At 46.8% G+C, this 9443-nt stretch overlaps 4 protein-coding genes across 5 annotated transcripts; 2 read left to right on the top strand and 2 right to left on the bottom strand.

Annotated features, from left to right (window-relative positions):
- Positions 1–283: 283 nt before the first annotated feature.
- Positions 284–1690, bottom strand: LOC131258565 (large ribosomal subunit protein uL1). Its single transcript, XM_058259913.1, has 3 exons — positions 1419–1690; positions 717–1335; positions 284–642 (listed from the first exon to the last, which is right to left on the bottom strand). The coding sequence occupies exons 1-3, from the start codon at positions 1613–1615 to the stop codon at positions 361–363; spliced, it is 1098 nt and encodes a 365-aa protein (XP_058115896.1). The 5' UTR covers positions 1616–1690; the 3' UTR covers positions 284–360.
- Positions 1691–2014: 324 nt separating this feature from the next.
- LOC131258560 (adenylyltransferase and sulfurtransferase MOCS3) lies at positions 2015–7919 on the top strand. Of its 2 annotated transcripts, XM_058259908.1 has the most exons (6): positions 2015–2115; positions 2191–2328; positions 2612–2998; positions 6588–6800; positions 6882–7354; positions 7432–7919. In XM_058259908.1, the coding sequence occupies exons 2-6, from the start codon at positions 2209–2211 to the stop codon at positions 7700–7702; spliced, it is 1464 nt and encodes a 487-aa protein (XP_058115891.1). In that variant the 5' UTR covers positions 2015–2115; positions 2191–2208; the 3' UTR covers positions 7703–7919. The 2 variants fall into 2 exon arrangements, with proteins under 2 accessions (XP_058115891.1, XP_058115892.1); XM_058259909.1 differs by lacking the exons at positions 6588–6800; positions 6882–7354; positions 7432–7919 and having other exon boundaries at positions 2612–3944.
- Positions 4021–5858, bottom strand: LOC131258561 (inactive peptidyl-prolyl cis-trans isomerase shutdown-like). The gene is made up of 2 exons (XM_058259910.1): positions 5683–5858; positions 4021–5620 (listed from the first exon to the last, which is right to left on the bottom strand). The coding sequence occupies exons 1-2, from the start codon at positions 5721–5723 to the stop codon at positions 4336–4338; spliced, it is 1326 nt and encodes a 441-aa protein (XP_058115893.1). The 5' UTR covers positions 5724–5858; the 3' UTR covers positions 4021–4335.
- A 236-nt stretch (positions 7920–8155) lies between the features above and the next one.
- Positions 8156–9404, top strand: LOC131258564 (RIB43A-like with coiled-coils protein 2). Its single transcript, XM_058259912.1, has 2 exons — positions 8156–8278; positions 8382–9404. The coding sequence occupies exons 1-2, from the start codon at positions 8156–8158 to the stop codon at positions 9402–9404; spliced, it is 1146 nt and encodes a 381-aa protein (XP_058115895.1).
- The last annotated feature ends 39 nt before the right edge of the window (positions 9405–9443 follow it).

Below are 9443 nucleotides of genomic sequence, written 5' to 3'. Positions count from 1 at the left end.
GCGTTTGGGAGATAAATAATATTGAATCTTTCCACTTAAAACAGGCCACCACGGTAGTCCCCTTTCGGCGCAGGGACGCAGCTCACGCGGTGCGACTTCACATCGCAAACGTTCTCGATCGACTGACCGACCGAGCATGGGTGTGAAAACCACCCAGCGCTCTGCACTGCGGTAAGGAAAATTTGTGAAAATTTTCACCCATACAATGTTGGCGGGCCTGTCTGGCCGGAAAAACGGCTGCCTTCCACGATTCTTTGCCATTTCGAGTGCGCATGTGTAGGTGTGTGATTTTCATCTTTATTAATCTCTAAACGATTTTACAACAGTGTTGGATACTGCCAGCTAAAACCCTACGTCCGATCACGATGCACCACCTACAGCCGCCGCAGCTTTTGGTTCTTCCTCCTGCTCATCGTCTTCCTCAATGCCCGCATCCGACTGGTTGGCCTTCGACGATTTTTTGCCCAACGTGCCCTCCTCCGGGATGTAAATGAACGGATCGATTTTTAAATTCTCGCCCGACGGTGGACTCTTTAGCAGCACCCGCGTTACGAACTTTCCCTCGCGCTTTGGCCGCATCGTGTTTACGTCCTGCAGCAGCGCTGCTAGATTGCTTTCCAGGTGTTTCGTTTCCATTTGTAGCTACAAAGACAAACGCCGCCGCCAATTCCATTAAAACACATCAAACAATTCCGACCGAGCTCTTATCGACCTACCGTGCCGATGCAGGCGACAATCGACCCGAAATCTTTCTGCTGCTCGTCCTTGGCGGCGGCATAGTTAATGCCGTGGGCATACTTTTCTATCATCTCCGCCAAATTCACACCCAGCGTGCCGGAACGTGGATTGGGAAATTTGTTCTTCTTCAGCAACCCACGGATGACCACGAGCTCGGGCAGTATATTTGGATGTGCCAGCACGAACGGATACTCCGAGAGCTGCAGATCTCCATTTTGGATTTCTTTTATCAGCTCCATCCCACCGACCAGTGAAGCGCCTGCATCTTTGGCTTCCTTCAGCGGATCTTGTCCCTTAGCGAAAACGATAATGTTGCGGTTCTCACCGTGCTCGAAACGATGCGGTACGGCCACCATCCGCTGAAAGTTGTCAACGAACCGCGTTGCCTTTTCCGCCTGCATGTTCAGTTCCACATGGGCGAACAGCGGGGCGTTCGGTAGGTTATACACCGTCGGATGGTGCGTTTCTCGATGGCAATGTACCGCTTCCTCGACCGAATACACACGCCACTTGTAGTACTTGCTTACCCAACAATCATCCTTTGATTCCTGCTTCCAGCTATCGTCGATGTGTTTGTTAGCTACGTTCAGATTTAGCCTGGAATGATAACGAAAGAAACCAGAAGTGGTTAACGCACTGAATCCCTTATGGAACACCAACGAAAACGACGCAGCACATACTTTCCCTTTTTCCTTAGATCATGTCGGATGAATCCCACCTTTTCTACGACCTTTTTCACTTTTGCCTTGCGTGCCTTCTCTCGTGTACCCTTACGGGCGGCCAGATCCATCGATGTCGTATGAAGTAACCTGCCACCGCCGATGAGAAGAGGGGACGTTGACCATCGAATAAAACCAACACTGGTCACTGATAGCATTTTGTAGGATGTTTGCAATCTCACGAAAAACGAAAGAATTATTGAATAACCATAAACAACATGCACTTGCTGTTCCCGGCGTTCTTGTTTTGACGTAAGAAAGTAGTAGCCGAACCAACGTCATTCTACGCTGAGCAGGTCAAGCCATTTTGAACAAATTTCCTTCGCAATAAAAAACAATAAATCGGTTTCAAACCGCGTGGACAGTTCTTGTAATTCATTATCCTTTTTCGATGATGTAGATAGATATTTGCCAATCTGCTAAACCGGTTCGAAGAGACGAAAAATTAATGTAACAATCCATGGTATTTAACAACAAAATTCAAAATTGGCCCAAGGTGCACATATCATATCATATGTTCCACGTTATACATACCCTGCTCCCCACCAAAAACAACTGCGGACGAAATCAGCTGCCAAAGCATTGTGTCAACATTGTAAACACACAGAAACAATAACGACGGTTCCAAAAGGACCGTGGCGGTACTGTCCGTAAAATCGTATGTATAATTCAGTTTAGTTAAATTTATTATTGTGTTAATTTCAAAACATTAGCAGTTCGTTCTTGGTTGCAGCGAAACAACGGATAGAGCATGGGCGAATCGAATGGCGAAATGGAGATCGAGGTGCTGGAGAATGACATACGAACATTGCGAAAGCTGCTACGCGAGAAGGTTCAGCAGCTGAAGACCTTGAAAAAACATTTTCAGAAAGTAAGTAACATGATTGCCACAGAACCACAGCGCACGGGCATCACGCGGTCCCCTTGATGTTAGATGAATGGGTGTATGGGTGTGCTGTGATCTCCACTATGACGTTATGGCACGGTTGCAAAACAGCGGCTCTTCTTGGCCAAGAGTCTTGCGACATCTGGCCTAGAGAAGCTGATTCGCGTATCTATGAGTTTGGTAAACTTACTATTGCCTACGTGGTAGAACATATGAACTTGCGATGCTCTTAGTAGAAATAAAATGGCCTTTTCTCTTTTCTCTACAGAATTGTATCACCAAGTTGAACAATGACGAGATCGCAAGATATAGTCGTCAGATCATTCTATCGGATATTGGCGTACAAGGACAGCTGAAGCTAAAGAAAGCATCGGTTTTGGTGGTCGGTGCCGGCGGGCTTGGATGTCCTTCGGCGCTCTATCTGGCCGGAGCCGGGATAGGACGCATCGGAGTACTGGATTACGATGAGGTGGAACTAACTAATCTCCATCGCCAGCTGCTCCACACGGAGGCCACAATCGGCCTAACGAAGGTGGATTCGGTACAGGCCCAGCTGGAACAATTGAACTCTCAGATAGAAATTCAAACCCATCACACCCAGCTGACGAGCGACAACGCCATCGTCATTCTCGAGCAGTACGATGTGATTGTCGATGCAACGGATAATGTGGCAACTCGCTATCTGCTCAACGACGCTTGTGTGATGCTCGGTAAGCCACTCGTGTCGGGAAGCGCGCTGCAGCTCGAGGGCCAGCTGACGGTGTACAACTACCGTGGCGGACCGTGCTATCGATGCCTTTTTCCTACACCACCTCCACCCGAATCCGTGACGAATTGTGGGGACGGAGGCGTTCTCGGAGCCATCACCGGTGTAATCGGAGCATTGCAGGCACTGGAAACAATCAAAATCGTCCTGTCGAACGAGGGTGTCCTCAGTGGACGGTTGCTGCTGTTCGACGGGCAGCAGAGTGCCTTCCGCAATCTGAAGTTGCGCCCGAAGAAGCCAACCTGTGCTGTCTGCTCCGACACGCCTACGGTTACAAAGCTGGTCGACTACGAGCAGTTCTGCCGGATGAAGGCGACCGATAAAGATACCGCCCTTAGCCTGTTGGCACCAAGTGAGCGGATTTCGGTACGCGAATATCACGACCAGTGGGTCGCGACCGGCCAACCGCATCTGCTGATCGATGTTCGCGGAGCAAACCAATTCGAGATGTGTCAATTGCCGGGCACACCGATCAATATTCCCATCGAAGACATACTGAGCGGTAAGCGCACGGACGAAATTCTATCCAAGCTGGAGCGCTCGCCCGTTCCGGTTTACGTTGTGTGTCGTCGTGGTAACGATTCCCAGCTAGCTGTGCGCCATCTTGAGCCATTGTTTCGAACCAGGAATCTGGCCCCACCACGTGACCTGAGTGGAGGATTGCACGCCTGGACAAAAACTGTTGATCCCAACTTTCCTATCTACTGAGACGATGTTTCCAGGCTATCTTATATGATTGTTGCATTTTGGATTTTTAATAAAAAGTAGCCTCGATGCTAGCGTTTATTTTTTTCTTTGTAAATACACATAAAACGATTTTATTTCGCCATTTCATCACTAAACTACATCATCTTATTCAGTGAACTAACGTTTAATGGTTAAGGTTAAAAACAAAACTAGAATATCGCTGCTACTGGCTGAAACGACCAAATATCGTCAAGTTTTATTTTAATTCAATCAATAATTTCAACGGAGCGTAAGAACAATTTCGTGAGCGAGTTGCAATTCAATTAAACGATGTTTTGAAAATTCAGAGCTGCCCTCCTCCAGATCAGCAGACATATTAATGTTGAAGATAAGATACGAGTGTCTGTTTCGTTAATGATTAGAGATACGATACGAATGTCTGTCTGGGAAGTTCTAGGAATAGAATGTTGATTAATACAGCTGGTAATAACAAAATGAAAACAAGAATGATTTGATGAATGAATAAAAATATTATGGTCTTACGGTGCAGACTTCTTTTGTAACTTATAACGTTTCTTGTTATTATCCATGTCGAATGATAGCTTCAGCTTATACTGCTCACACAGCTCCTTCAATATTGACAGTTCCGTTTCCGACAGCGTATTTGGTAGATAAAAGGTATCGAGATTCTCATCGTCGACGAATGTTAGCACCGAAGTATTAGCAGCCTGCCGGAAATCACTATTTTGCTCGGCGATCTTCTCTTGTTGTTCTGGTCCGGGCATGCCAAATGCACGGGACCACATATTTTTCTCATCGCGTCGATTCTTCACCACAGTGGCTTCTAGCTCTTTGAGTGCCGCTTGGATATTCTTGTCGTTGGGTTGAAGCACAAGTGCCCGATTCAGGGAGTTTCTGGCGTTCGAAAACTCTCCCAGCTTGTGCAAGGCCTTGCCTTCCTGGTAGAGCGCTTTAGCGTTCTGCGTTAGGTCGCAATAGCGACGTAATTCGTTCAACATTCGATGGGCGTCCTTCGGTTGATCTTTTTGGTTGTAACACACAGCCAAACTGGTGTACAGTGCGATCATAGTATCCTTCAGCTCGTTCTCTTCATCTGCATCGTCCAATTGGCACAAGTGAAGGGCTTCTACAGCTTCCAAGTATTTGACTATCGCATTCGACAATAACTTACGCTTGAAGCAATCCTTCGCGTAGGTGCGAATCTGTGTCACTCTCTCCTTTACTTTCGAGTACGACCGACGGTCCGTGTCAACGAGCTTTGTGAGCGCATCACAGTCGCCAACATCCTCCGCTCTGATCAGTCTGATTACATACAGGCAATCAGATTTCGGCCCAATGCGATCCAGGCATCCTAGCTCGCCGAAGAGCAGCTTATAGGAAATAACAAACTCGGACTCTTCGGAAACGCGCATCGTCCGCACCGCAGCATCCAACCCAGGAAGTACATTGGCGTCACCCAGCAGGAACTGGCACGGAGAAGACCGCAAAGTGGTGGAATCAAACGGTCTTCTTATCTTCTCCTGGAAAGCGTTGTACTGGATCATCACACGAAAGTTACCGTCTTCCGGAAACGGTTCGCCGACACCTTTACACTTAATACGCTTATAAATATATTCCGAAATCTTATCCATTTGTCCGCGCAACTCGTCAAAGCTACCGTCCCACGGGGAGATCATTAGCTTATAATCTTCATCGTCGTCGGTTGCACTGCCGTATTCGTCCTCCATGAAGTTTTCAGAGCCTTTATTATCCTCCATCAATTCTGTGTCCACGCTGAACGATGCACCGCCATTGATCAGTTCCCTGGAAAAGGCGCCATGTTATTAGATTGTTGCTTTTCCGATTACAAGTTACACGGTTCTTACTCAAGTCCCACGGGTTGTTTCAACACATTTTGCCTTGCCATGGTAATTCCTTTATGCGGTCTAATTTATGTTGCACGGACACTGCAGTAGCAAGGATAATAGATGATAAAACTAGTGAATCGATAATGCGCCTTTTATCCTCAAGCCGGTTGTCACAATATGCAAACGCACGTGCTGGTTTTGTCAAGACGAATATACACTTGACCAGGTCACGACAAAGCGATTCTGCTGAGAACCATTCTGGATACTTATGTTGTTTACAATGTGTCCGTCAAAATAACGCCGGTCAGCAGAACGCAGGAGATCGTTTTGCGGTATCATCTACACATCTACATCTGTACATCTTCCACTATGTTCATCAGATATTAAACACCTTTCATTACATTTTAGGGCGCTTACCAACTGAACAATTGCATTTCGCAAAAGATTCGACAGAAAAGGCAAAACGTAAGCCGAAAAAAGCATAATCGTCAAAAAATTTTAAATTTGCGACACGGATTCCTATCTCTATTTATCGTCGACATAATTGCAATTTGAACAAACCATTTTAATTTGTGTGCCATTTTTTCTATCGACAACCTGTGAAAATTGCCTGTCCAGACGATACAGTAACCTTGGCACGTAGCTCTGGACTAGGCTTCAGATACCTATCATAACAAATTGGTGACCTTGAAAAGCTTGTTTTGTTGATTTCGATGGAAAAGTGCGTATCAGCTGATATGAGTTCGCAGGAAGGATCAGCTGGGTAAAGGACTAACTGAAAAATGTGTTTGAGAGTCAGCCCTAGCGCTACGGAATGTTCGATGGATAGCAGCAGTGAGGAGGAAATAGAACACGATTCGGTTCCATCCCAACCAGTCATAGCCATAGGTGGACGTTCGATCGTGGTTCCTATTAGTCGTGAGCGCATTCCTATCGTCTATCGACCAGAGTACGGGGTGCGGTTCTGTGGGTTACAGAAGCTGCATCCCTTCGATGCAGCCAAAGGAGGTAACATTTATCGATTGCTGAAGGGGAATGGACTCGTCCAAAACGATGACGATATTTACGCTCCGAACGAAATTACTCTTGAGGAACTGCTGGACGTGCACACGAAACGTTACATTGAAAGCTTGAAGGTGAAGGGCTATTTTCTGTTCATATTTAATTTGTCATTTGTTGTTCATATTTCGTATATTTTTTTTTTTTCAATTTTTTAGTGGAGCCTAAATGTGGCTAAAATAGCGGAAATCCCACCGTTGATATTTGTACCGAATTGTTTCGTGCAGCGTAGTTATCTTCGGCCTATGCGCTACCAAACCGCCGGGTCAATACTGGCAGCTCGTGCCGCTCTCGAGTCTGGTCTTGGATGGGCAATAAATTTAGGTGGCGGTTTTCATCACTGCAGCGCCGATCGTGGAGGAGGCTTCTGTCCATACGCGGACATCACTCTAACCGTACGGATGCTGCAGGGGAGCGGCAAAGGAGTCGAGCGCATACTGATAGTAGACCTGGATGCCCATCAGGGCAATGGTTACGAGCGAGACCTAATGGACGATGCGGGTGTGTTTATTATGGACATGTACAACTATCACATCTATCCGCGCGATCACCCGGCCAAGCTGGCCATCCGACGTGCGGTTGAGCTGAAACCACACACGGACGATGAAGAGTATCTAAGGAAGTTGCGAAAGTGGGTTACACATCCAGTGGTTCATACAAAAATATTACCTTACAATGAACCTTCACTGTTTTTGAATGCTATTACAGATGTTTGCAGCAATCGCTTGCGGAATTTGAGCCAAACTTTATCATCTACAATGCGGGCACCGACGTGCTGAAAGGTGATCCCCTAGGGCTGCTGGACATTACGCCGGAAGGTGTGATAGAACGAGATGAGATTGTTTTCCGGGCGGCTATGGAGCGGTCCATCCCTTTGGTAATGCTGCTGAGTGGTGGTTATTTACGTAGCTCGGCACGTGTCATTGCAAATTCTATCATCAATTTACGCGATAAAGCTTTGCTCCCAACGGTGCAATAATACTTACCGGAACCCGGGCTTCAAATCGCTTTCGAGAAAAAAAACCTATATGTGATGCTATATGTACTTAAAAATGTTCCAATTCAAAGGTGCTCCTTAGTGTTAAAATGTCAAGATCTATTTTAATCAGACGTATGTGTATGTACACTCAATGATATGCTCGTATGCCATAGTTAATCAATTTGTAATGCTAAAATAAAAACAAACTTACACAACTTCGCGTCTTCTGTACCTATTTCACTATGCTTTCAATAAAAAAATGCAGAAAATAAGCCGAACTGAACTCAAGTAATTTCTGACATTTTTATGCTACATTCTCACAAACTCACAGCTCCGTGGGACGTTGCCATGGCAAGGCGTTAAGTTTGTTTGAAGAACCAATTCGAATCGTAGATACCATGTATCAGTTGCCATTTGCTTCGTTAGTGGTGTGGTGTTTCCGGACAAGTCAAGATGTTAAATTCTCTTTTTATCAACCATCAGGATCAGAAAGAGGCCCTTGCTATCGAACGAAGGAGACGGTTCGAAGAAGCAAGAAAGCAACGCATCTTCAACGCTAGACGTCGTGTTATTGGGGTATGAAATTAAACAAAAATAGTATCTAAAGACACGAATGTTAGTTTCCTCCAGGCTCGGTGGATTTAAAACACTCCTTTTATTTTTTACTGCCTCCGTATAGGTCGATACCGACGCCCTCGGGTATCAAGTGCAGGAAAAGAAGGAGATTGAGCAGTCGGAAGCTGAACAGCGGCGAAAGCTTTCGGAAGAAATTCGGCGCCAGGAACATGTGTTGCTGCTAAAGCAACGGGAACAACGCCAGGAGCGTATACGTCTCGAGAACGAGCTCAACCGGTTCCGGGCTTCCAACCAACGGCCCGAACAATCGCGCGATTTTGATCTATTCGATCCGAACGGACTGAAAAAATCCCTTCCCGCTCGGGTCGGTGATGACGATCCACGCTTGAGCGTGTCTGGTGCACAGGTGTTTGACGGTGAAGATCTTGAAGAGCGCCATCGCCGGAAGGTGCAGAAAGAACAACAGCGTTCCTGGTTGGAGCAGCAGATACGCGAGAAGCGCCAGGCAGAGATTGATCGACGGGCGGCGGAAACATTCCTCGAGGATGCGTTAATGTCCCGGGAAAGACGCCTTCACCAGCTTGCCTCTCAGGAGCAGTACGCTAGAGGTAAAATTCAACAAGCGGTCAACGAGTTTAATCACCGGCTGATGAACGAACAGGAGCAGCAACGTACGCGCCGGGAGCGTGAGGAACAGGAAGACAACCTGGCCGAAATCTATAACAACCTCACCAGTGACATATTGACCGAGAACCCGGATGTGGCGAAAAGCAGCTTTGGACCAAACCGGGTCATAACCGCGCAGTACAAAGGAATGTCTCCGGAGGAAATCGAACAGATACGGCGAACTCAGGGGCTACAGCTGGAGGAGCTGAGGTGTAAGCGGCAGGAAGAGGCCAACAAGCGAGAAGCCTGGGACCGTCTAGCCATCGATTTCGACCGGGCCGTGACAATGAAAGAGAAAGAGCTAATGCGTAGACGGCATGCACTGTCCGAACAGATACGCCAAGAAAATCTACAGCTTTCGATGGACCAGCAGCGAAAGCTCGATCACTTGGACAAAGTTGTGTATCAGAATAGACCCACGCAAGCATACTTTGACCAATTCAACACTTGCTCCCGCTAATTTGCGTTGCTCTGCCTTTTAGATGAGAGGCCACTTCCG

This window comes from Anopheles coustani, chromosome 3 (assembly GCF_943734705.1).
Source record: "Anopheles coustani chromosome 3, idAnoCousDA_361_x.2, whole genome shotgun sequence".
In the NCBI taxonomy this organism is placed as follows: Eukaryota; Metazoa; Arthropoda; class Insecta; order Diptera; family Culicidae; genus Anopheles; species Anopheles coustani.
The sequence above is the reverse complement of the archived record's forward strand: the minus strand, read 5'-3'. Positions and strand labels throughout refer to the sequence as shown.

Coding starts and splice junctions, on each gene's coding strand:
- LOC131258565 (XM_058259913.1), bottom strand. CDS start 1,615: ATGCTATCAGTGACCAGTGTTGGTTTTATTCGATGGTCAACGTCCCCT. Junction 1,336..1,418: donor GATCTAAGGAAAAAGGGAAA/GTATGTGCTGCG, acceptor TTATCATTCCAG/GCTAAATCTGAACGTAGCTA. Junction 643..716: donor TTGTCGCCTGCATCGGCACG/GTAGGTCGATAA, acceptor TTGTCTTTGTAG/CTACAAATGGAAACGAAACA.
- LOC131258560 (XM_058259908.1), top strand. CDS start 2,209: ATGGGCGAATCGAATGGCGAAATGGAGATCGAGGTGCTGGAGAATGAC. Junction 2,999..6,587: donor AGTACGATGTGATTGTCGAT/GCAACGGATAAT, acceptor ATTAGTCGTGAG/CGCATTCCTATCGTCTATCG. Junction 6,801..6,881: donor GTTACATTGAAAGCTTGAAG/GTGAAGGGCTAT, acceptor TCAATTTTTTAG/TGGAGCCTAAATGTGGCTAA.
- LOC131258561 (XM_058259910.1), bottom strand. CDS start 5,723: ATGGCAAGGCAAAATGTGTTGAAACAACCCGTGGGACTTGA. Junction 5,621..5,682: donor AAACAACCCGTGGGACTTGA/GTAAGAACCGTG, acceptor CGCCTTTTCCAG/GGAACTGATCAATGGCGGTG.
- LOC131258564 (XM_058259912.1), top strand. CDS start 8,156: ATGTTAAATTCTCTTTTTATCAACCATCAGGATCAGAAAGAGGCCCTT. Junction 8,279..8,381: donor CTAGACGTCGTGTTATTGGG/GTATGAAATTAA, acceptor GCCTCCGTATAG/GTCGATACCGACGCCCTCGG.